This window comes from Dasypus novemcinctus, chromosome 5, assembly GCF_030445035.2.
Source record: "Dasypus novemcinctus isolate mDasNov1 chromosome 5, mDasNov1.1.hap2, whole genome shotgun sequence".
Classification (NCBI taxonomy): Eukaryota; Metazoa; Chordata; class Mammalia; order Cingulata; family Dasypodidae; genus Dasypus; species Dasypus novemcinctus.
The window spans coordinates 48,216,530-48,242,725 of NC_080677.1; the positions used below are offsets into that span (position 1 = coordinate 48,216,530).

A 26,196-nucleotide genomic window follows, 5' to 3' on the forward strand; every position below is an offset into this window, starting at 1 on the left:
ATTAAGGAGTAATAGCAACAGAGATTTCAAGTATCAGGAAGACTCCAGAGATATTACAGGTGTAGAAAGTAGAATTCAGCAATTGATTGGAAATTTAAGTAGATGAAAGAAAGAGTAATCAAGATAGATACTAAAGTGAAGTTCTGGTATTTAGAAGGTAAGCATTGTAGGACTTAAGAGCTTGAAGTTAAAGGACAGGAAATATCTTACATTAATTTGTTTATATCAAGAGAATTTCAAGAGTATAATCAAAATATTTGACTGGTACAAATTTTATTGTCCATGCTAACATTTTACAAATATTATTTTGTTAATACACAATTACAAGAGCACAGTTCAACTGAATGAAATATGTAGTTAGCATTAGGGGGCATTTCTACTCATTTATTACTATCATAAGCATATTTTGTTAACAAGAACAACAAAGGTTACAATTACAGAACTGCTCAATTTGTAAATTTAATGTGTGTCATGGTGGAGGCAACTACAAAATATAAACAGATATTAAGTGCTCAAACATATTTTCACATTCTAGATTATCCTTTATTCCACAGTTAGAATCAAAGTCTAGAATTTTATATGATCATTCAAATATGTGACCATGCAGGTCAAGTCAGCAACCATGCCAAATTATTTTCCAAAATCTTACTTTAGTTTTAAAAGGAAATATATGACAAAACTCACGACATGGCTTGCACAAGTTATGCTTAAAACAAGCTGCTAAATAATGAAATTCTTTATCTAGGAAAAATATATCTTTTGCAACTTGGTATTTGTTCCATCTTATATAACAATCAAAAGATGAACAGTACTTACTACAGCACTTCGAATCACTGAGCTACAGTTAAAACAGTACCTCCCAGACTTCTAGTTTCTAAAATTCTGGGGGAAGTGGGACAATTTGAACTGTAATAGTCTACATGGTAGTAATATTATCTCTTGGCCACTGGCCCAATACTAATCCACTTTGTATTTTTAGTATACAAAATATGCTGAAAACTTTTCTCTTAAACACATTTCAATTAATGTGATTAAACAGAAAGTAACAATTTCTTTCTATAAAAGTTAGATTTAGCTATGAAAATCTTGCCATATAGTTGTTAATTTATGGAATATTTTTAGGGTCGGAGACCATATAGTATTCTTCAATCGAGAGACTGCACTCAATGTAAAAATAACTACAAACAAAACTATATAGTCATTTAAAAAATGGAAAATTACTATTTTTATCCATATAGTACCTTTAGAAATGTACCATTTATTTTTATCCAAATGAAGGATAAACTTCAAAACTCCACTCTGAAATTTATATTCTATACACAAAAATATACACGGATTAATTCTAATCAGAAAGTTTAGCTGAGTGAAAATTTTTTCTTTGAGATAAGTAAATCTGTGATATAGAAGTTAAATTTTTGATCCAAGCATGTCTTAAATATAGTTTTAATGTAAAAATAAAAAACACATTTTAAAAGTAAATGCTTGTTTTTAACCTATTCTCTCAAAAATGCAATATTTTTCCATAAAACAAAATAGATTTAGATAAACATTTGATTTAAAATTAGATATTATGAAAGAGAAAGAGAGAAATAAAACTATTCACCCTTAGATATATTTGAGCCAAGTAGTTGCTGCTTCCAGGTGTTGTGAGATGTTATGACATTATAGTGAAAAATACTATACTGCTTATAATCTAATAATTTGACATTCAATTCATATTGCTAACAAAGGAGATGGATATATATTTGTAAATTTAAAATTTTGTATCCTTTACAGAGAACAAATAAGTGTGGCTATTTTAAAAAGTAATGGTAAATATTTTCATTATATGAAAAATCTACAAAATAATAAAATATCCTAATAGCATTTCTGAAAGTATCATCAAAAACCTCAAGGTCTTACATATTAAGTACAGAAACAAATATATTTTTACTAATAAAAACATATTCAAAGGTTGGGAAGAAAATATGCTAATTGCTAACAGCAGTGATACTTGAGTCAAACACCTGGTTTGAATCCCAAATCTGCCATTTTCTATCTAGCTGATACATATTTCTTAAATTCTCTAAAATTTAATTAAGTATAAAACAGGGGAGAATAACAGTATCTACCTTAAAGGACTGTTTTAAGGAATAATAAGATAGTGTACATGAAACATCAGCACAATAACTGAAACACAGTATGTCCCCAATAAATATTGGCAATACTGAGCAGTGACTTACTTTAGGGTCAAGTGTCTAACCGAAATTATTTTTCTAAATTATCATTATATAAAGAACTTTTTATTCTAAGAACTTTAAACAAACCTAAAAACACAACAAAAAGGTGGAAGAGAATTGGGAGCATGCCTGCCAGAAATAATGCAGTTATGTTATAAAAATCATGAGACTAAGAACCATAAAGGATTAATTAGGTTAAAGTTTCAAGTCTCCTAAGAGAAGAAAAATCAAACCCTAATTCACTCTTTCCAGACTTTTTAAAAAATTCTTTCCAGACATTTAATGGCTATAATGTTGTTTCACCCAAATGTGCCTTTATAGTTTTATTTATTTACAGACTTCTTTGTTCCAGACCTATCCTGGCAGTTACTTAACTGACAGTAGTCACAGGCAATCTTTTTTTTCTTTTACCATGTTTTTTTTTTTTAAATCTTGTTCTAAATTCTAGGTTTTTTTTCCTAACAAACCTCATTGATAGTAGGTTTTTAATTTAAAAGATAATAAAGATACAAAATTTAGTCACTTAAAGCAAGCAAGCCTCTACTTCCTTGCCTCTTCAGGAGATAATATGCATATACTCTGAAAGGAAGCAAGAACCACAAATCACAAGAATATCCATGTTTAATTTAAACTTTATAAACTTCCAGGTATGGAGAAACAGATTTGGAAGCTTTAATCAAGATATGGGTGAGCGTCAGAAGTCACAAAAGAAAAAGGCAAAAGGGAACCCAGAACATACTCACTAAAAGAGGTTTAACGGAAGTGGACTTGGCCCAGTGGTTAGGGTGTCTGTCTACCACATGGGGGTCTGCGGTTCAAACCCCGGGCTTCCTTGACCCGTATGGAGTTGGCCCACGCACAGTGCTGATGCGCGCAAGGAGTGCCCTGCCACGGAGGGGTGTCCCCCGTGTAGGGAAGCCCCACACACAAGGAGTGCGCCCCGTAAGGAGAGCCACCCAGCATGAAAGAAAGTGCAGCCTGCCCAGGAATGGTGCCACACACACGGGGAGATGACACAGCAAGATGACGCAACAAAAAGAAACACAGATTCCCGTGCCGCTGACAACAGAAGCAGACAAGAACACGCAGCAGATGGACACAGGAACAGACAACTGGGCGGGGGGGGGGGGAGGAATCAATAAAGAAATAAATCTTTTAAAAAAAGATGTTTAAAGGCAGAGAATGATGGGAAAACGAAATGAGAATGATTTGAAAAAATATAAATAAAATCAATACATCAGAGAAGAATGCAGTTTCAAGAATGGGAGCATTCAGAAAACACAGCTCAAAGAAAAAAGAAAACAAAAATTGTGATTACTAAAAAGTCCATAATAAATTAAAGGGGTGATTTTGGTTTAATAGTAAGGATGGATGAGTTAGCATAAAGGGAAGACTAAGTAATAAGAAAAAGAAGTTACGTGGCACATTTTACCCATTTAAAAAGATCACTCAGAAAAACTTGAAGAAAATGATATAAAAGTTAAAAAGCGAAATGAGTGTGTTTAAAGACAAAAGAAAGGGCTTTGTTTGCTCTAAATTATTAAATATAGCTTACATTTTATGGCTGAGAGTGAAAGAGACTGATAAATAGGCTATGTTTCAGACCTAAGTCAGGCACATGGTAGGAGGGAAAAACTGAATTCTGTCATCTATGAACCAAAAAATTTACCTCAAGCCATTTACTTTTTTCGGTGTTACACTTAGCCCCTAGCATAGTGGTATGTATTTTAAAAGTACATAGAACATGAGTGAAAAGGCAAAAAGACCAAATGGGAATGCACTGAAAATGTAAATAGCAAAGTCAATTAGTCAATAATGTATACTTGGAAAAAATTTTAAATAAAATCAAAACTAAAAGTAGAAAAAATTTTTAACAATATAGCTGAGGCATTATACACATGTGATGAACAAAGTGATTAAATTTTTAAAAGCATAATACAGAATTCATTTTAATTAAGCCATTATCACTTAATGACAGGATTTTTTGCATAATTTCTACCAAAGAAATAATTTCCTTCTCTAAAACATTCATAAAATTGATAATTTGGGATCTAATAGTTGTGAGAAGCCAGGGTCTGCATAATTTTTTTTTGTATGAAAAGAAACATAAAAAAGTGGAGCATCAAAGTATTTGATTTCAAATTTATGTTATGCTAGATGCAATATGTAACTGGAACATATCTGCATTCTACAGGTTTCTGGATTTCATTTTCCTGTTTCATTTTTTTATGAGCAACTTATTTTGAGTCCATACCACTTTGTTTGACATTTATTAAAGCTGTATAAAAGCCATGCATAGATTATTTACAATATTGTACATTAAATGACTATATTTGAAGATAACACAAAAATTTCATTAAACTATACCTAATATAAGACACATTATTTAGGGACTTTTAAAAATTTTAGGTGCTGCTGAATTTTGCAAAGATTATTTTGACTTTTAAGAGTTATGCAAGCACTGGCTTTTAAGATAAGACTGACAAAAATATAAATGAGCAGAATTTCAACAAATAAAAAGATAAGAACTTCTTCATTAAAAGCTAAAATATCCAGGTAGTTCAAATAACTACCACATAACGATGGAAATTTACAAAGTAGGAATATGAGGTTTTAAAAGCCTTCCATGAATAACAGGCTCAGAGTAAACACTATAAAAAAATTCAGAAATAAAATTTTTTTCACCAAAATTATATTTTCAGTAGGGATAGGAGCTGTGAATTTTAAATAATTATGTACTGCCCTAGAGGGGAATTTTCCCCTTTGTGGGGAGAAAGACGCAAACTAACTGGTGGAATATAGTATAGAATCAAATAAAAGACCTGGTACAAATTTATCATAACACCAGAGTGAAGAGTTGGAATAACTGCAGATCCACACACTTTAAGTGTACTCTTAAAACAGAAGTGTAAACTTTAGGTTTTTTCAATTTAAATCTCCTGTTAAGAAGTACCTCATCTTTGAGAGTTTTGAAAATATCAACAGGTATTTCTTCTTTTCCACCTGCATCTCTTTCAGTTATTATTGTTGTGGCTGAAGTACATTTAGATATTCAGACTGGCCCAACTGATAAGTTGTGTTTCTTCCACAATCAACATACTGGTACCTCTCCTGGGATATCTGCTCAGAGTGCCCAAAGTATGCTGTTGTCACAGTAACTCTAAAAATAATATATACGGGAAAAACATGGGTAGTTAAATAAAAGGATTTTCTTAAGTGGAAATAATTTTAAACATAAAATTTTCTACAAAGAGAGGTTATTTGATTAATGATAATAATATTATGGACACAGGCCTCTAGGGGAATATTTTCCCAACAGAAAACACAAATGTTAACTGAGAAAGTCCTATCCAAATAATTATACACAATAATTTTTTCTAAACATTTATTTTCAGTTAATAATATGTAAGTTCATTAGATACTTAAAAATAATGATACAGATTTCACATGATAGAAAAAGGGTTAATTAAATGCCAGCTAAAGGTCAATATACCAAACCTGTTTCCCACAATGTTTTACTGACTTAGGTAACACCCAATTTACAATCCAATGACATTCCAAAGTTTATCTTTTAAACTTTCCTTTTTTAAAAAAATTCACAATGCATATGCCTATAGAAAAACCATGGTTAGGTTTTCAGGCAGATCCCACAATGCTTATTTAATCTATGGCATGGCTAGAAAACTTTGCCTTAGATTTGCACTATAAAAAGTAAAAATATTGTGGCAATTTTTACTTGAAAAATTAAATTTTATTAAGATAATTTTTTCATTAATGTTAACAAATAAATTAAAAGGAGGACGAGGTAGTATCTGGAGATTCTGGGAACATTTTGCTTACATTCCGAAAAAGTAATTATAAAAGTGGGATAGTATGAGAATAATTTTTACAGGGATTATAAAAATCATATTTACAACTGTGAAATCCCAATGCAGAGTTCTAGGCTCTTAAATTTAATTCTGGTCTAAAAAATTCAAAACTTCTTTTTTATACAAAACATGGTATAGATGAATCAATAAAATAATGGTACTATATCTAATCTTTAAGTTACAAATAAAATTAACTGTGAGAAAAAAAACATTTAGGAAGAAGAGCAGTTGACCCAAAGGCCTCTGCAGCTCAGACCCTAAGATGCCTTCAAGTAATGAAGGTTCTAGCCCTTTGACATTACACTTCTCTGAACCCGAAGAATAATTCTGGCTCCGCAATGATCATGACTCTGTCTACTCTAAACCCCAGACAATTTTGACAACTTACTCCCTATAGAGAATTTTTAGGCCAATCTATGATTCTCTGCCCTAAAGTGACTAGGAAATAAAAAATAGACATGCACTTACACTACTCATCCTTTTTCAATAACTGCCATTCCATTGTCTAGTGTCTTTCTATCCTAAACCCACCTTACCTAATGCTGACTGTTCTACTCCTATCCACTGTGCCCTCTGAAGCACCTTTCAGTCCCTCTCAGTGTTATCTTCTTACTTAAACCAAAATCTAGTTTATCCTGGAACAATTAGCCTCTTTGGGCAAGGCTGCTTTCTCCCACACACGACTTATCACAGGGTAGGACCTACTCTCAGCATCTTCTTTCATTACTATCCTCAAACAAAATCTATATCCCCTTTTGGGTACATCATCCTTGGCTTTTCTATCTTCTCCCCTGCATTACAATTAGTAATCATTTACCACAGGAAGCCAGGAAGTGCATGTCAAAGTCAGTCATCCTCTCTACTACAACCCCTGCCATTTCCTTGAATCCTTTCAATGTCCAGATTCAATATTATCAGTCACATGACCCTTCGCAGCTTTTCTGAGCTCCCATTTCCTCATTTTAAAGTGAGATAATTTTTTATCCTATTTCATAACTCTCTTGTAAGTCTTAAAACCCAATTGAGATGGTATTTATAGAGATGATGTATATGCTGTAAGCCAATGTCATAAATCCAAAGTTCTAATAAGAAATTTTTCTTTCAAAGAAAAAAAATCATACTTACTGCATCATGAGTACTATGTTATGCACTTTGATGGATGACAATGTACAGAAATCACTGTTAAAGAAAAAATTGGAAATAAATGCAAATTATGACAAATTTAAAATAGTTTAATTACTGGTCCTTTTCTTAATTATAGATCCTTTTCCTATGTTAAAGCTAATAAAGATACTATTAAGAGTATATAATAAACATTTGTTGTTGAGTATTTCTATACTTTCAATGATTGATATATTTCATGATTATTATAAAAATATATATGCTTTCATACTACTAGAGTTGTAGTCATTTTTAATATAAGCTACAAATTACCTACACTTTTTGTTCACTTTTTGAAATTAAATTATTGTTTTACTTAGCAAGAATAAATAATAATTTATACCTAATTTAAAAGCTCCAGAATTTCAAACCAATATTAAGATTATCATACATTATTACCATTTATAGTCCTCTTATGCTGATGCATCAACAAATACAAGAACATAAAAGATGATGGTTCATATAACATAGTAAATAAAAAGTGAAATATTAAATATGATACAAATTCTGAAAAAGAAAACATTTTATATATATAGGTATATGTTCATAAATGTTATGTACATTTAGAAGAACAGATATGATTAGAGGCTAGAAGGAACTATTCCAAAATGAGGCTCTTTTTGATGAATATGATTACAGAAAGCTAAAAACAAACAAGTACATTTTTATTCTATATACCTAATTTACCTTTTAATAAAAAGCTATTTTTAAAAGTCAGAACTTACAACATATAACTCAATTCCTCTGCTATAATAGTAGGTACCATGTAATCAATCTGAAAAGCAAAAAAATGAAAAAAAAAATCAAAAGAGAATAGGATCAAAATATCAAGTATTTTAGTGCACTTTACAACTTAAAAAGAGTTTATGAATCTTATCCTTTATGGGATGGATTCTAAGATTTCCTCTTATACATAGGTAAGACACATTTCAATTTTTTGAGGAATTCACCCAATCCCCTCAAGTTCATATGATACACATAATTGAAACTTGTTTAACTGCTCAAAAGTATCTGAAACTGAGGCTTACTTGTTTCATATCAAGAGGACCAATATTAGTTATGTTGTTTAAGCGTGCCTTTCCAATAACTGTTTTTGAAAACTGAACTTGTGCAGTGATATTCTCAACTTCAACAGAATAATAGTTATTATTTGTTATATTTAGTGTGTTCTGCAAAAGATAAAAGGCAGAAAATGTAGAAGTTATCTGAAAACAAGCATAACAAATACACATTAAAAATTAATACAGATATGATCAGCTGTGGCAATGTATCATTCATTAGGAGGAAAAACAGTATTACCAAAAATATCAAAGAACATCAAATGAACCAATTATCTGACTTTATGAATAAGCACTATATGCCTACAATAAACATATACAAACCCATAAACAAAATGGCCTAGAAAATGTAAAGTACAGGAATATAGAAAAATGAATGTTAGAAAATGTATTTATGAATTAAGTTCAATTAAAGTAAACTTTAAAGTTCATTTAAATTTTTACAAAGCATACATATACATTTCTGCAGACTACATTAACAAGTGGTTTCCTATCCTACTACGTACAAAGATGACCGGTAAAATTATACTTGAAATATCTTTTTGTATTTAAAGGAAACTGGTATTTTAACTCATACACTAACAAAGATTTATGCCAGGTCACTATGGAGAAGAAATTGAATAGATTCAAGTTTACTTCATTGGAAAGAAATGTGATTACACTATTTTTATACTTCAGTACCAGCTGATGTCAGCGTGTGCATTTCTAATTTACGACTATAATTTTGAATTACTTTATAAACAACCATTGAAAATAAAGAAAAAATGTTAAATCAAAAATCATCAGGCTCAATAGATCCAAGATGGAGGAGTAGAGAAGGGCAGGCTGCACTCCTCCCCAGAAACGGTGGGAAAATGAACACAGACAGCTACAAGAACACAGAATAAGTGAAACCAAATATCAAAGAGGACTCTTAATACAAAATCAAACAATCAACAGGGGTTAAATAGTCTCTTCAACAATGGTGCTGGGAAAACTGGATATCCATTTCCAAAAGAATAAATGAGGATCAGCATCTCCTGCCCTATACAAAAATCAACTCAAATTAGATCAAAGACCTAAATATAACAGCCAAAACCATAAAGCTCTTAGAAAATAATAGAAGGAAGCATCTACGAGACCTGGCAGTAAGATATGGTTTCATAAACTTTACACCCAATGCACTAGCAAAAATAAGAAAAAAATAAATGGGACATCCTCAAAATTAAAAACTTCTGTGCTTCAAAAGGAGTTTGTCAAGAAAGTGAAAAGGCAGCCTACTCAATGGGGAAAAAATATTTGTGAATCAATTATGTGATAAGAGTTTAATATTTAGCATATGTAAAAAATCTTATATCTCAATAAAAAGAAGACAACCCATTTTTAAAAACTGGCATCAGGGGAGGAGGCATAGCTCAGTGGTTTGAGCACCTGCTTCCCACGTATGAGGTCCTGGCTTTGATCCTGGATACCTCCTAAGAAAAAATAATTATAATAATTAAGTAGTAGTACTATATACTACTCATTTTAAGAAATAAGAATTATATAATTCAGTTTTTCAAACTATCTACCAAAAATGTTAGCCTTATATCTAATTGTCTTCTTGTTAAACTTAATGTTCATCTAGATAATAATTCCATTTCTTATTAAATGTTCAATTTTTTTCTCAATTAAAGGCAAGCATTCCAAAATATGGGAACTCCTAATTATTTAAAATGAAGTACTATATTTATATTCAAATACATTTTCTCATATTTAAGAGGAAATGCCACATGGCTTTTTATTTTTTATTACAAATTCACAGTATATGATACTGAGGTAGACTTTGGAGGATGGCCAAAGGACCACCAAAAACCAGTCACTGTTTTAAGCGTTGTTTAAATGGGAAAACATGTTCTTTTTTCCAAATGGCTGTTAAATTGAGAAAATAACCAACAATAATTCCCCGGTCATATGAAATGATTTAAAATTAACATTTTGTAATGAATGTTTGTACATATACATATCTTTTCTATATATAGTTAAAAAAAATCCCTTAGACTGGCAACTTTTGATAATAAGCACTGAAGGTGAATGGATCCGTGGGAATTCTTTTTTTCCCTGTAATTAAGAAGCAATTCCACTTTAACCTCCCATTCCCCTTCATTCCCTGTCCCTCTGTCTCTCCCTCTTCCTAACTACCATCAAAGACAACTCTGTCTCAATCTCAACCATTACCAAGCCCTTCTGCAAGGAAAGCCAACTACGTTCAATATCACACTTCAAAAACAAAAAACAAACAAAAATAACACTTGCCACAAAGATAAACCCTGGAGCTCGAAGTAATAAATGATTACTAATAGCATGTTTAAAATATACAATGTCTTTTTTTCCTAATGCAGTAGATTGCAAACCATACTTTTTTCCTAGAAATGTTAATACATACTATAGATAAAAACTTTCTCTGAAGTTTCTTTTCTTTTCCCTCTTTTTTTCTTTCCTGGGGTGGGCAGTTGTAGAGTCCCACTAAAAATCACTGCCCTGGGAAACACAAAGTACATCTCCATACATTCTAATTCACAACAGAGAAATCAAACAAAATAAAGGAAAGCTCTATTAAAAATGGGAAAAAAATCATTTCACAAAATGAAAGAAAATAAAAATGTTACATTTATAACATCTATTGAATGAAGAATATTAACAGCTTGCCAAAGCTAGTCACAGTAAAATGTTGCAAAGCAAATATGCTTGGAAATACTTTTGTTTTGTTTTGCCAGTAATGAAATGTTTTGTTTATTTTGCCCACTTGACAGCACCTTCAAATGCTAAATGCTATTGTATTACATTTCATATACACAGAATAGCCAGTATTTATTATTTGCCGTTTTCAGCAAAACCAGAAATGGCAGAGAAGTTGAATATGGCAAAGACATTCAGAAAGCAAACCAACAAATGTCACATTTAACAAACATCCTCTTAACAGAGACCAACTGCTACTTAGTAGGATAAAGGAACATAGTCAAATATTTTTAATATAATTTTGTACTTACTGTGATATTTAAATATATCATACGCTTTTGAACATCATAACTGACATAGGCTGATTTTACTCCAATGTATTTCACATCAATAGAGCGAGGGAAAAGGAAAAACACAGCCAATCCAGAAAGGAGCAGACAGACAAACACAGATGCCATCACATACAGCTTTCTGAAAGGAAAGTGAGATATTTAGATATATGTGCATTAAAAAATTACATAAGGAAACATTTAGGGCAGATACTTTCAACTTGAATTTCTTCCTCCATACACTATACCAACAGGAAAAGATCTATATTTTCACTAACTTTTCACATTTTAAAACTATTGGGGGAGGTTGGCTCTGATCTATTAAACGTTAAAATTTTCTCTTTAAGAGATTAATTCCTTTTTTTTGGAGGTTAAAAAATTTTAGACTTATAGTAGATGGAACACTTGTTCTGTGATTCCCAAATCAGGTTGCATATTGGAAAGAAGTCAGGAAGCTTTATAAAAATACAGATTTCAAGACTCCTTATGAACTTACCACAACAGATCTGGCAGAGTTTAATCATTAAATGATCCCCTGAAGCAGAGATTCTTAACCAGGGGTCCATGAGCTTGAATTGAAATTCAAAAAACATTATTTTTGTGGGGGTGTGTTATTGTGGGTTTGATATATTTATTAAATAATACATAGTATATAGTGTGGGCTTGGTAAGGGGTCCATACTTATCCCCTGTCTGGTAAAGGGGTCTGTGGAACAAAAAAGGTTAAGAACCCCTGGCCTAAAGTGACTGCTCATCAGAACCACCTGGGAAACCCTTAAAAAAAAAGACAGAATCACATGCCTCATCAACCTCACTGAGACTATGATCAGTCCTTTTTGAGTTTCCTCATCCTAAAGTATTTCTGCACTCAAATACTAAAATATTGCTTACGTTGATCAACTCTGCTTTGAAGATGTTTTTAAACTGTTTCTTTTAAATCAAAAAAGGAGATATTACACCTTTGCTGCTCTTCTAACTCCCCCTGAAATGAAACTATCTTTCTCTTTCCAGTCTCCAAAGGTGACAAATTCTTATCTTCAAAGTTACCATCAAAATCTAGTTTCAGGGGAACAGATGTAGCTCAAGTGGTTGAGCACCTGCTTCCCATGTATAAGGTCGTGGGTTCAATCCCCAGGACATCCAAGAAACAAACAAAAGAGAAAAAACCAGCTCTCATTGGGGAGCCAGATGTAGCTCAGTGGTTGAGCACCTGCTTTCCATGTACAAGGTCCTAAATTCGATCCCTGGTACCTTCTTAAAAAAAGAAAAAAAAATTAATATCTAGTTTTAAGAAATTATTTCTTGACATTTCCTATATAATGCCCTCTGCTGAAAGCCTATAATACCATTTTTTGTTTCTTTCTATATTGCATGTCACTTACTTTACCTCTTCCTTATATTCTAGTCACTCAAAAAATGGTCATTTTATCCTTTCTTCTACTCTTTACCCCCCACAATCCCCCTTCTAAATGCCTTGATGGATCTAATCTTTGTATGCCTCACAAAAGCTTTTAAAGTGCCTCTGACAAATGATTCATAGATTATCTAAGTATTTTTAAGTAGCCTAAATTGAGAAGAGAGCAAAATGGTTTCTTAAAAACAAAACACAAAAAAACAATTTGCTGAAATACTGTTGCCAAGTCTATATTGTTGTCTTTAGTAAGTAAAGCACCTTCCCACTCACTTTGGACTTCTTTTCAACTTGAGTAGGGAGTTGCTCACTACTGAATTACATAATAAGTAATTTAAGCACGTTTAAGATACCTATCATACACCGAAACACCCAAAAGTGGCATAAAAAGAGTTCAAAAACCATAATAAAATACTTCAACTTGTATGGATTTTCTTAAACTTCTGTGTTATTTTATTTTTAATTATTTTTGAGTAGGTAAAAGCCCATCATAATCTACTCAGTGCTCAGGGCCTGTTAGTTAGCCCTAGTTATAAATATAGTGAAAGTGTTCTAAATTACTTTGCACCCAAGTTTACAGCCACACAAAATATTGAGTCCGCTGGGAGAATAAAATAACAATCTGCCTATTATTTCATCCCAAATTGAAAAACATGTTAATTCATATGTATATAGATCTTATCAATGACAACTGTCAATTTTTCTCGTGGCTCTAGGGATAGTAACTGAATCTTGACAGGTTTATACCACTAATGAAATTATGAGAGTTGGGTGGTATATTTGGAGTTAGATCAGAATTCTGCTTCTGCCATTTCCCAGATGTAATACTTCAGGCAATTTACTCTTCCTCAACTGTAAATTCTATAGTTTTATTCTGAAGATTAAATGATAATGTACATAGCACAATAAATACATACATAATTTTCTCTCTACTTTCCCACGTGCTCCCCTACCTTGTAGGACCAGAGAACCAGAGTTGCTCACAAAATGATAGTTTTACCACAAATTAAAAGTAATTATTTTTCAGTGCAAACCTGAAACTCCTAAAAATTCTTCAGGAGTTTTACATAGTTTTCAGAATTAAGTTTAAATTTCTTAGCTTACTAGAAATGTAAAGATCTGGTCCCTGTCATCCTCTTTAGCCTCATCCCTATCACTGTCCATTTACTCCTAACAGTCACTCCTTCTGCCCTTACACAGGGTATTTTGACTGCATTGCCACCTCTACTTTCTCCTCTGCTCTGACTCAGCTGTTTCATCTTTAGAGTCTTTCCTCATTCTGCAGAATAATTTAGGTACTATTCTACTCTGCCCTTAGGACACACTGGACATACCTCTTACAGGTACAATATAGATACTGGAATCACTTGCTCACTTTGTCTCCCCTACAAGATCATGATTTCCTTATACCGATGAAGTCATTGTCATGATTGCATCTCCAGACTCTAAAATAGGGACTGATATAACAGGTACTCAGTAAATGTCTAGTTTGCCCCTATAAGAGTTCATGAAATAAATAAAATACCCTTCCTTTCCCCTTCCACTACCCTTCCCCTTCATGCCTATTACATGTTTATAGGCTGCCCAGATTTGCCCCCCAGATTACTGATGCTCTGTTCATTTTTTCCAGTCTTTTTTCCTCATGTATTTCACTGTGGATAGTAGCTATTGCTAGGTCTTCAAGTTCCCCCCTCTTTTCTTCTGAAGTGTCTAATCTGCTGTTAACCTCACTCTGTGTATTTCTTTTATCTCAGACATAGTTTTCATTTCTAAATATTCAATTTGGATATTATTATATCTTCAATGTCTATTCTTAACAAGCTACATCTTTGTAAAAATAGGGAACTTAGTTAAAATAATTATATTACTGTCCTTGTCTATAATTCCTTCATCTGTGTCATTACTGGGTCTGTTTCTATTGATTATCTTTCTCTCATGCTTGGTCATTTTTAATTGAATGCCACATATCATATTTTACCTTGTTGGGTGCTAGATATTTTAGTATTCCTACAAATACTCTTGAACTTTATACTGGGATGTAGTTTAAGTTTCTTAGAAACAATTTAATCTGTGAGGCTTGCTTTTAGGTTTTGTTAAGCAAAAGCAATGCAGCCTTTAATCTAAAGCTAATTTATCCTCTATCACTGAGGCAATATCCTAAGTACTCCACCCAATGAATACCTGTGAATGAGGTTTTCCACACTGGCCATATGAACTCTGAGGATTGTTTTATTTGCTCCTTTTGGGAAGTTATTTTCCCAGCTTCAGATTCTTTCCTCACACATATGTGTTGATCAATACACAGTTGAAGATTCTAGAAGTATTCTCAGCAGATCTCTGGAACTTTCTCTCTGTGCAGTTCTCTCTCTGGTACTCTGCCTTGCTAACACTTGGCATGCCAGACTGTCCCGTTTCCTTTGTGCTGCAGACTCGAATCTTCTTCCAGACAGTAAGCTGGTGCAATGGTAGGGCTCATCTTGTTTGTTTGCCCTTTCTCAGTGATCATTGTCCTTTGCTGCCTAATTCCACTGTCTGAAAATATTTTTTCATGTACTTGTCCAGTTTTTTAGTTGTTTCTGGTGGGATGGTGAACCTAGTCCCTATAACTCTATCTTGATTGGAAATAAGAATCTGATGTATTTTTTACTTTCATCTCTTTGCTCTTAAAACGAAAATCTTGTTTCCCAATAGGATGTACATAATTACTTGTTTGCTTTATTCTACAAAGTCTATATAATTTCACTATAATGCCAATATTACTACAAGCAAGGCAACTTTTGAGTATAATTTTAAATTTTATTATGGTTCTCATTTAGAACATCTCACTAGACAGTCAAAATACAATGCTTTCAAGTCACTCAAAGAAGTTCCTTTACATATAGTTATGCCACCAATTTGATATAGAGTTAGAAACATTTGTTCCTATTTGCTTCAATTTTAGGAGTTGTTTTAATGTTTTTAGATATGTAAACAAATTACATGGTTCTAAAGTCAAAACTATGTATAGATACTCCATTTGCTTATTTGTTCTCTCTCCCAAGTTCCCACCTAAAAGCAGTATCCAATTTTTATTAGTTTTTTGGTTTTTCATTCCAGTGTTTCTCTTTCTCTCTGTGTACGTGTTTGTGTGTGTATGTATTTTCAAATAAATATGTGCTCTGGATAGCACAGTTGTAAAATAAATATGTCTTCCTCTCCATATTAACACTGTACAGGTGTAACAAAACTTATTCTACTGGTGTCCTATTATTGGCCATTCAGGTTGTTTCTAATCTTCTAGTATCATAAACAATGGCACAATGAATAACTTGAGCAAATGCCATTTAGAATTTTTGCCAACACCTTAGAAAGTATTTTTCAAAGTAGAATTCCTGAGCTAAAGGGTAAATATACATTTAATTTTGTTTCATAATACAAATTCCTTTGCACAAACAATGCATGAGTGTGCTTATTGTCATACAGCATTGCTAGAAGAATATGTTGTCAAAATTTTGCATTTTTGCTAATCTGATAAATGAGAAATGGTATCTCAGTATAGTTTTTAATTTGCATTTCCCTTATAAGAAATCTTTTCATAAGTTTCAAGGACATTTTTCTTTTTTGGGAACTAGTTGTTTATAGCACATATTTATTAATTTGTCATTTGGCCTTTTCCTTCTCAATTTTTGACACTCTTTAGAGATCAACCCTTTGTGACGTAAGTTGTTAGATATTGCTTCCTAGTTTGCCATTTGTATATGGACTTCAATTAAAGTTTTAAAAAACATAAATATATATACTATATATACTATTATATATAGTTTATCCATAATTTGTCATATTTATTCATCTTTTCTTTCATCACTTGTGCATAGGAAATCATAGTTAGAAAAGTTTTCCTAATTCTTGGGTTACAAGATAATAATTACTTATGTATTTTACACTTAAGGGTCAGATTGACTGTTTATAAAATCCTTACTTAGTTCATTTTATTTCCACGATTAGATTAAAATATGTTACTCTATTGTCATCTTGTTTGGAACGCATGTGGTCAAGAAGAGGTATGTCAATTTGATTTTCTATCAATTATAAATTAATTGATCCTGTGCCTAGGCGCACAAAGGTTTGTTTGTTTTTTTAAAACCTTCAAAGTCCAGTAATGTCACCGGAATGGGTTGATTTTCCCAGGGTCACGCTATGTCATGTCTTTTTAAAATCTAAATATAAAAGCTTCCTTTTACTTCAGAAGAGTGTTCTTACATTAAATGTTTAATATCTATTCAGTTCTACTTCTTTTATATTCTTCTTCAGGGACTCCAATTACATGTATGTTCAATCTTTCTTGGCTTTCTTCATTTCCTTTCAAATCCTTTTCTTTAATTTTTATGTTTTTTTTTCATTTCTTCCTTTTTATCCTGTTCAATTTATTGTACTTTCCATGTTATCTATTTGCACTTGTGTTCCTTCAGTTTGTCTTCATTTCTGAAAGTACTATTTTCTAATTCTTTCCAGAGAGCTGTACACTCAGTTTTTACATCCTCCTTGTTTAGTCATCACATTTGGACTTTTCAATTTCCCACTTAAACTGTTCTGTCATAGCTTCTAAAGTCTTCTAAATTTCTTTTAGAACATTTGAAAATATTAAAGTGTTTATCTGCTTTTCTGTTATGATTTTATCATGTTAACTGTTTTTCAGTTTATTTTTTTGAGGTGGGGGGGGGTTCTATATCCTTGCATGATGCCTAACTAAATGACATGGAGCTCTTGTACTTTCAAGAGAATGTTCCAGTTTAAGGGATGGGGATGGGCCAATATTGCTTTCTTAGCTTCACTGCTCAAGGTCTACCTCCTCTGTTGTCAAAAAGTATTAAAAAAACTTGACCACCATACTTATCCACATTCATAATTCTGAGACTGTCTCCATATCTGAATCTTTTCTCTCCTTTACCCCCATCATTCCTGCCCTGTGCAAACTGGATTCTCTCTAGCAGGTTCCCACACCCTCCCCACCCCCATGATGTATCTCTGTCCTTTGGAAGAGAGTTTTTGTTGAGTTTTCCTAAGGTTCTTGAAGGTTTATAATGCTCCAGTTCATTCTGATTTTCTCAAGTTTCTTTAGTGAATCTCTGTGGTATCTTTTGCACTCTCTCCAAATTGGAGCATGCAGTGTCTTTCCATTTAAACAAGTTATTCTTGAAGGTATTTACTGGGAGTCCTCTAAGTGGGTGTTCTACTTTTAGGGCAGAGTATTTGCCTTGAGTATCAAGGCTCTTAAGAATTCCCTTTTTGCTTCCTTTCACAACTTCCATACAGCTGCTAAGCATGTTTAGGTCCCTGCTGTCATCAAGGTTTGAATACCCATTTTTATTCTGGGGTTGGAGAAAATATCACCATGTTTTTAAGAAATGTTGTCTGCATGAGTATATTGTAGATTTTTTTCCTGATGCTATTTTTGAGCTGTCCTAATAAATAGATTTGAGAAGATTCAAATACCATTGCTGTCTTCAAAACCTTACCCCAACCAGGAATCCTATTTTTGTTTTTTTGTATAATAAAAGCATATGATGGGAGAGTGGATATAGCCCAATGGTTCAATGCCTATTTCCCATGTACAAGGTCTCAGGTTCAATCTCCAGTACCTCTTGGGAAAAAAAAATACCTATGATGTTGTAACTTAACCTGAGGGTATTTCTACTCTTAATAGTTTTAATTAGGGAATTATTCATACATAATGTTTCAGCCAAAAATAAAAAAGAAACAAACAAACCCAGAAACAAAACAAAAACAGAATTGTCATTTTCTTATAATCACTTACGTTCTTCTTGGTCTTAATCTCTGATCACTATATGGAATCAATGCCACAAGTTGGTTTTCTTGCCCTAAAAGAGAAGTAGGTTTAGAAATTTATTAACATGATTAATTAAAAATATAGTGGCTCCCCATTACAATCTGGAAAGACGAGAATATCATACAACTGCCATCTCATTCCTTTAGGAAATTTCTCTGTAATTCTTCAAAAATTGTCCTGCAAAAGTTTGGTTTCAGAGCAGATACTATGCTTTTTATAACCAGATGTCAAGTTAAGCAAACATAGTATAATGAATGAGGGCTCCATTACTCTTTCTTCCACTGAAAAAAAAAATCTAAAAAGTCCCAGCTTACAGAAGATCTGAATTTACCAGGTCATTCCTTCACCTCCATAGCATTCTACTGAGACTTGGATTTGGTTATCTGCACAAGAGCAGTAAAAAAGAAACATATTGCTACTTACATGTCCCCAAACCCCCACACCTTTAGGTCTTCTTACACTGTCCCCCTTAAAAACACAAACTGACACATACTAAGTCTCAAGCTTCAAGAGTCCCTACATAATGAGTCTTCCAGAGCTCTTTCATGTCAGACCTCTCTCCACATTAAGTCACTTCAAACTCCATTCCTGGGTTGAGCTATATCCATATGCTACTTTTAAATGGCAATTTTACAATCTTCCTGGAAGCTGGATGTTCATCTTCACATTAACTATTAAAACACCAGGCAGTCAAAGTCTCCTTAAGTTTTTCAAAATGCTGTTTATTCCTCTCTGCCTACTCTACTTTCCTCTGTTCATCAATAGTCCCCCAACTACACCCACATATAAATGAACATACATAGTATGTATATATGTACCTGTGTTTGTGTATATGCTTATCTTGTTTAGTAGTGTTCATTTGGCTAAATTATAACCTGGTTAAAATCAACTCTCTAGCTACTATGCCTACAACCCTGCTAAATATGGAAAAAAGCACAACTATACTACTTAGTCTCATTTCAGATTCAAGTCTCCCTTAATGCTGTTAGCAATCATACTGTATTTCCCTACTTTCCATCCTCACTCTTACTCTCCAAGATGGCAATTTCCTAACTTTACCTCTTTCTTTAAACCTCTATTATCTTCTCCCCTATTCCCACTCTCAGCTCATGATATGGCAAACAGAAGAGAATGATCAATAATCTACCACCACCATATCTACTTATCTACCTGTTTCTATGTCCAGAGACCCTAACTTCTCGATCACTAAGAATAAACTACCTGTGTTCCTTCGTAAGAGCAACCTTTTGCACTTGTGCAACAGATCTCATCCCCTTGTACATACTTGAGGACATTGCTCCAAAAATTCTCCCCTCTCTTCTGTATCATCAGTATTTTCTCTATGGGTCATTCTCATTAGTGTATAGCTATTTATTCTCTCTTATAAAATCCCTTTTCTGGCCTTATAATCCTCTCCAACTAATGCCTCTTTTCTCCCTTTCTATGCAGTATAACTCCTCAAAAGAAAAAAAAAAAAGCCATTTTCTTTCTACAATACTTTTCTGTTCCTATGCTCCTATGCTCTCTTGATCCCACTCCATGCACGTGTTTGCTCCCATCAAGCTACTAAAACTGCTCTTGTAAAGGTCTCTAGTGACCTCCAACTCATTAAATCTAATGATCATTTCTCAGTCCTCACTTTATTTGGTCTAGCACAGTTCATCTCTTTCCTCTTCGTTACACTTTTTTCACTTGTCTTTCAGGACACCACACAAACAGGGATTTCCGCACCCACTCCAGCTGCTCTTTCTCAGTGTCCTTTGCTAATTCCTTCTTATCTCACTAACTTCAAAATGTTGGAATGTCCCAATGTTCAGTTCTAAGTTCTCTTCTCTTTTCTGTCAACACTGAGGGGCTTAGTGCTTTCACTCAATTCACAGCTTTAAGTACCATCTGTATGCTGATGACCTGAGCCTAGGCCTGGCACTAAATATATCTACTTAGATATTAAATATGCATCTTCAAACTTACACGTCCAAAATTGAACTATTTTTTAAACAAATCCATTTTATTGATACATATTAATAAAGCACACAATTCACCCACAGCATGCAATCAATGGTATTTAGTATAATCATATAGTTGTGCATTTATCGCTTCAGTCATTATTAGCGCATTTTCATTATTTCAATAATTAAAAACAAAAACCAGACAAACAAGAAAATTCTTCACCTCTCAACCTCTCTATGTTTCCCCTGCTGTACATGGCTGCTATTTCTGGCTATTCTTGCACAATTACTCACTAATTAAGCAGTTTTTAAAAATTGAAACTGATCTTTCCTCTGAGGCACATAATCAAAATTTGTTTTTTCCATCTCATTAAATGGCCGCTCCATTCTTCTCAGTTGCTGAGGTGAAAGAGTACATTCTTTCTCTACGCTCCACATCCAGGCTATCAAAAAATCCTATCTTATCAACCATACCTGAAAAATATACCCAAATTTCTAAAACAGTACTTTTTTTTTTGACTCAGCCATGTGCAAAAATCCCTTTAACTACAATAATCCTTTTATTCTCAAACAAATAATATTCCTACAAAGATGAAGCTATAATATTCAAAGGCCAGCTCAAATGTAAACTCTCCTCCCTCCTCCCAAGGCATTTCTCAGAAACTCAGGTCTACCTAACACAATCATTTTGTCCCTTCTTCTTCAGTATCTCTCTAGCTTTTATCAACCAGAGGATGAAAATAGATAGAACAAGTTACTTTTATTATTTCTACTTGTTGTCACTGCCACTTAACTAGCCTAGTAATACCACCTAATGGATTACTCCCTTCTGACTTCCACTCTGGTATGCCACAAAGTGATTTATTTACCTACATATCTCATCTTCATATACCATACCTTTTCATAGGGTTCCTTTTAGAAATAACTAATTATGGATTAGCATATGGTAATTGCATGCCTAACTTATTACTATTCCTTAATCAATTAAAAAATTAGGTCACCAAATCAAATAAATAATCACAATACCCAACATGGCAAAGAGACTATGATATGTCCTCACAGTTGCCAGATAGGACTAAAAATTTTCACTAGAGATATAGTACATATCTGCTATAATAGCAAGTGAGAAAGAAAAAAAAATACTGCGGGTAAAGAAGTGCTTTCCATTACTACTGCTTTAGGAATCTCAATATTTTTATGTTTGTTTCTTTGTGTCCTTTTTACTGAAGATAACTCACATGAAGTTTTAAGTTTAAATCTAAGGGTCTTTTAGAACATAGTGGCTTAGACCCAGGGGTTTTATAATATTTGTGCAAATACCTGTAACCATTCTTCAAAGGAAAAACAATGCAAAAAACACATACCTCTAGGGATTCTTCCTGTTCCTTGACAAGTGGGGCAAGTGACACTATCTCTTCCTGTAAATTCCACATATGGAAACTGAGAGACATCTCCACTTCTTCCATCTTCATTATGAACCTCACCGTTAACTAATCCATTCCTCATATTTTCAGTTGATGTTACTCCATCATAAGCATCTTCTTTATTTGAATGCAAAGGTAAATGAGAAAAAGATTTCCCCATGTCTAAAGAAAAAGAAAAACCTTACAGCAAACTTCAGGTAAAAGGTACACTCAAGAACATTTTGGGCTATTTACACCAAGCTAATTAATTTAGAACAAATTTAATGAAGTGTTCAAATTATTTTTTGGTCTGCAATTATATTCAATCAAAATTTTAAAGTAATATTTTTCAGTCTTAAAATTCATGCCCCTTTGTGATAAAATCCACAATCCTTTCCATGCTCACTTCCATCCTCAGATTTCTTGCTTTAAACATTTAAATACTCACATCAACAAACAACTCAAAAACCATATTCTACAGACTTTTCTTTCATTCAATTGTTGGCAGAGTTAAAATTATGAAGCTAAATTCCAAAATATTAAGCGGCAATACAAAGCGGCAAAACTTAGAACATTAACTTCAAAAACTTAGGACAACAGAATCAAAAACAGCATGGGGAAAATTAAATAGAAATATAAAAGCAAAGTAAGAAAAAGTAATCAGTACTAAGTAGTTCTTATACAAAAATAACCTCAGCAGGTAGGTAATGCAATAACATTACAGTTAAAGTTACAGAATTTTAAGACTGAAACGAACTTAAAGTCATATAATCCAATCTGCCAATATTTTGAGAGAAAATTAATAAAGGAATAAAGCAGGATTTAAAAACAATATATTTCCTGTTTTTAAATTTGACCACATGCTTTATCTGTTCTTAAAAACTGATCATAGACATTCATAAAATAGGTAAATTACATGTCTTTAAAAAAATCCTCATTGATTTGAATAGGAAAACTTACTCTTCAAATAATTCATCCTCTACTTCCACGAAAACTTTTTAAAATTGACATGCAATCCATTTGCTGCACACACAGTACAAACAGTAGGATAAAAAACTACACAAAACCGTAAAATAAGGAAGCATTTTCACTACATATTTTTATATATGTACAAGTTACCTATATAAGTTAAAAAACAAATGGCCTTTGACTTCTAAAAAAAAAAGCATTTTCTTTTCTTGGGTTGGCTCACTTTAAATCCTAGCACAAGCAATACTCGCCAGCCACAGGTGGCTCCCAGGTGAATTAACATTACTAACCCGCACATCGAGATTTACAGGCCTCTGTCGGGTGTTAGATGAGCTAGGCAAGTGACGTCGGCAAGCCCTCAGAAGCACCTCTTCCAGCATCTGTTAATACAGCAGGGGCTTCAGGTGCACCCCATTGGAAGGCCTTGGGGGAAAGTCAAGTGACTCTCACCCTGGGCCTGTTCTTTTCCCCTACCTAAAAGCTGCCTACATAGGTTCTGCCTACGTGTGTTTCGTCACAGCGCCTGGACAAACCTAGGCTTTGTCAGGTACCCGGCTTGCCTGCCCTTCTTGTCAGAATATCGTCTGAGCGATCAGTAAAAAAAAAGTTCCATTAGTTTTATTCTTGGACACTCGGTTAAAAAGGAGCTAGAATCTTTCTTTTCCCTGTGCTCAATGTTACTATCTTAATCTCTTAATTTAATGAGAAAAAATATATATATACAGATCACAGACTCAAGTCTTCGGAAGGACGCGGGGCGTGGAGAAAGGCGGTAGAGGAGGGTACAGCAACCCATTACATTTTAGTGGGTGGTGATCTCCTGTGCAAACACTGCTTTTAGTTGTGAAAGGGCTTGGGAAGGAGGTAAACCAGCACGGACAAAAAGCTCCATAAACAAAACACCAGCACCCAGCCTATTCGGTAAGGATTAAAATGTATATGTATATACCAAGGCAACCGTGTAAAAAAACTCAAGAACAGCAAAACAAGGACCAGCTGGCCACTCAAGGAGTGGAGGCTGGAATCAACCCCGAAGGTCAAGCTTTGGTCGAACCAAGAGCCCCTTGTCAGGACGCGCGGCCGAGACAGGAGGAGATATCACAACACCTCCACCACCCGGCTCTGCGAGCCACAGACCCCGCTCCCCCGCGGCCTCCCCGGCTCGCCAGGCCCGGCTCTTCCCAAGTCGCCGCCGCTCGGCCCTGCTCCAGAAGGAGAACTGGAGGTCGCGCGTCCAGGGGTCTCTCACCGGCACGCGGGGCACTGCTCAGTCCCGGGCTGCTCCGGCGCGGAGAGGCCCGAGGACGGGATCACGAGGTCCGCAGTCCCTAAACCCAGGGCTAGAGCAGGGGGGCTGGAAACCCTGGAGTCTCTGGGCAGCGAGTGGGGGAGGGGCTGCGCGACGACGGCATCAGCTGAGGCCGGCAGCTGCGGCAACCTGCAGCCGCGCCTGCGCAGCGCGCTCCCAGGAGCCAGGACCTGTGCGCCCGCGGCCGCGAGACGCCTGCGTACTTACTCTGTCGTCCGGAAGCCAGGAAGCATCGCTTGCTGATTTCGCTCTCTTGCGGTTTCGTTACCTTCGTCCCCCTAGACTTAAAAGTAAAATCTGGCCACGCTTGAAAGAAATAAGAATAGCCCTTCCTCTTTTCTTTCCTTTGAGGTCATTTCCTCTGGCAAGGGGGGAATCTTGCCCAGTCTGACTCAACCGTCAGCTGAGCAAGCCCCTCGCCCCACTCTCTGGGAGTCATCCATGACACATCTGGGACACACCTCTGGAAGACTGAAAATTGTATTTATTTTAGCTTAGAACCTATTGACCCCTGGTGAAAAAAACTCCAAACGGACAGGTCCTCTGCTTCTTGTTTTCGTTTTGCTCATTATATATAATACAAATTACACAAATCATTTATATTAATATTTTATATTATATATATATATTTTTTTTTTTTTCCTTTGGCTTGCGACCTGATAGTGAGCCTTAACTCAGTGATTAGTTATAGGAGTGTAGGAGACTCTTCCCAAAGCCAATTACATCATTTCATCCTTATGACTTCGGGCTCTCCCCAACATCTCTAAACCTAGGTTTTCTCATTTAGAAAATGAAAATCATTGCCTGTGGCGAGGTTAACATTGAATGCATGGCATCTATTGTTATACTAATATTCCTCTCGATCATTCCACAAGTCATCGTGAACAGAAAGGTTTACAGAAAATAACTGAAGCACAAAAAAGGAAACGAGTTACAACTGAATATCAAACATTGCTTTTACTAAAGTTCATTTTTCCTTTTCTGCCAACAGTCATAAATGTGGTAGTCTCCTTCCACCAGGGGCCCAGGTTGATTCTCCAATGAGCTTTTTCCCAACTGCATTTCTTTACATCTTAGGGCTCAGACTACTCTTTTCTCAAGATGCTACAGGTGAAAACTGAAAATTTCTCTTAGAGCACTTTGGCTCTTTTTCTCAACCTCTTTCTTAACAAACTAGCCTAGATACTTCTCTTTTATAACCAAAAATTCCCCTAATGTTTGTTAGCAAGCACAAAAATCTCCTGGCTATCTTTTAGAATGCAGTGCCACCTAAAATTTTAATATTTGGAATTCTTTCTTTTGTTCCTCTATTCAAAACAGAATAACTAAAACATAAAATACCTATAAATATGCAAATTCTCCCTCTGAAATGCCAATATTCAGTTCAAGTACTGAAAGAGATTGTTTATTCTCTATACCAGCGCTGTCCAACAGAAAAATAAGCAAACAGCAAATGCAAGTCATGTAGGTAATTTTTAAATTTTCTAGCAGCCATCTTAGAAAAAGTAAAAAGAAAGGGGGAAATATAATTTTTATAACCCAATATGTCAAAAATATTATAATGTTGACATGTAATCAATATAAAACTTATTAATGAGATATCTTCTCTTACATTTTTCATAATAAGTTGAAATTTGGACATCTCAATGCAGAGTAGACACATGCTTATTAGCACATGTGCCTAAAACCTACTCTTTTGGACAGCATAATTCCATCCTGACACAAAACTCTAATAGAATTCCTAGAATTTTTTGATTACCTGTAGTTAAAAGTTTTAGTTTGTGAGAAAAGAGTAACATTTATACCTCACACGACTAAAGAGATTTTTGTGCTAAATCCAATTTTTCCTTTACTTTTTTCCTTGTTCTTGTTGGTGTCTCTTCCTAAACATTGCCTTTTAAAGTTCCTCCCCAGTATGACTCCTAAATTATGGCAGGTAGACACAGCCATGCCTATCAGCATTGTTGTTTCTTATATTTCTTAACATGAGCTCCCT

General features: G+C 34.1%; 1 protein-coding gene across 3 annotated transcripts; it reads right to left on the reverse strand.

Annotated features, from left to right (window-relative positions):
- Window positions 1-256: 256 nt before the first annotated feature.
- TMEM106B (transmembrane protein 106B) lies at window positions 257-24,673 on the reverse strand. Of its 3 annotated transcripts, none has more exons than XM_004459098.4 (8): window positions 24,408-24,673; window positions 21,884-22,105; window positions 18,538-18,601; window positions 11,316-11,475; window positions 8,278-8,418; window positions 7,975-8,024; window positions 7,214-7,267; window positions 257-5,379 (listed from the first exon to the last, which is right to left on the reverse strand). In XM_004459098.4, the coding sequence occupies exons 2-8, from the start codon at window positions 22,101-22,103 to the stop codon at window positions 5,241-5,243; spliced, it is 828 nt and encodes a 275-aa protein (XP_004459155.1). In that variant the 5' UTR covers window positions 22,104-22,105; window positions 24,408-24,673; the 3' UTR covers window positions 257-5,240. The 3 variants fall into 3 exon arrangements, with proteins under 3 accessions (XP_004459155.1, XP_004459156.1, XP_004459154.1); XM_004459099.5 differs by having other exon boundaries at window positions 21,884-22,060; window positions 24,141-24,410; XM_004459097.5 differs by lacking the exon at window positions 24,408-24,673 and adding an exon at window positions 24,141-24,382.
- Between the last annotated feature and the right edge of the window lie 1,523 nt (window positions 24,674-26,196).

Bases quoted from the DNA above. Each gene is read 5' to 3' on its own strand.
- TMEM106B (XM_004459098.4), bottom strand. From the start codon at position 22,103: ATGGGGAAATCTTTTTCTCATTTACCTTTGCATTCAAATAAAGAAGAT. The intron at 8,419-11,315 runs GTAAGTACAAAA...TATCTTTTGCAG, and splicing joins TGATATATTTAAATATCACA to AACACACTAAATATAACAAA. The intron at 5,380-7,213 runs GTAAGTATGATT...TATTATTTTTAG, and splicing joins AACATAGTACTCATGATGCA to AGTTACTGTGACAACAGCAT.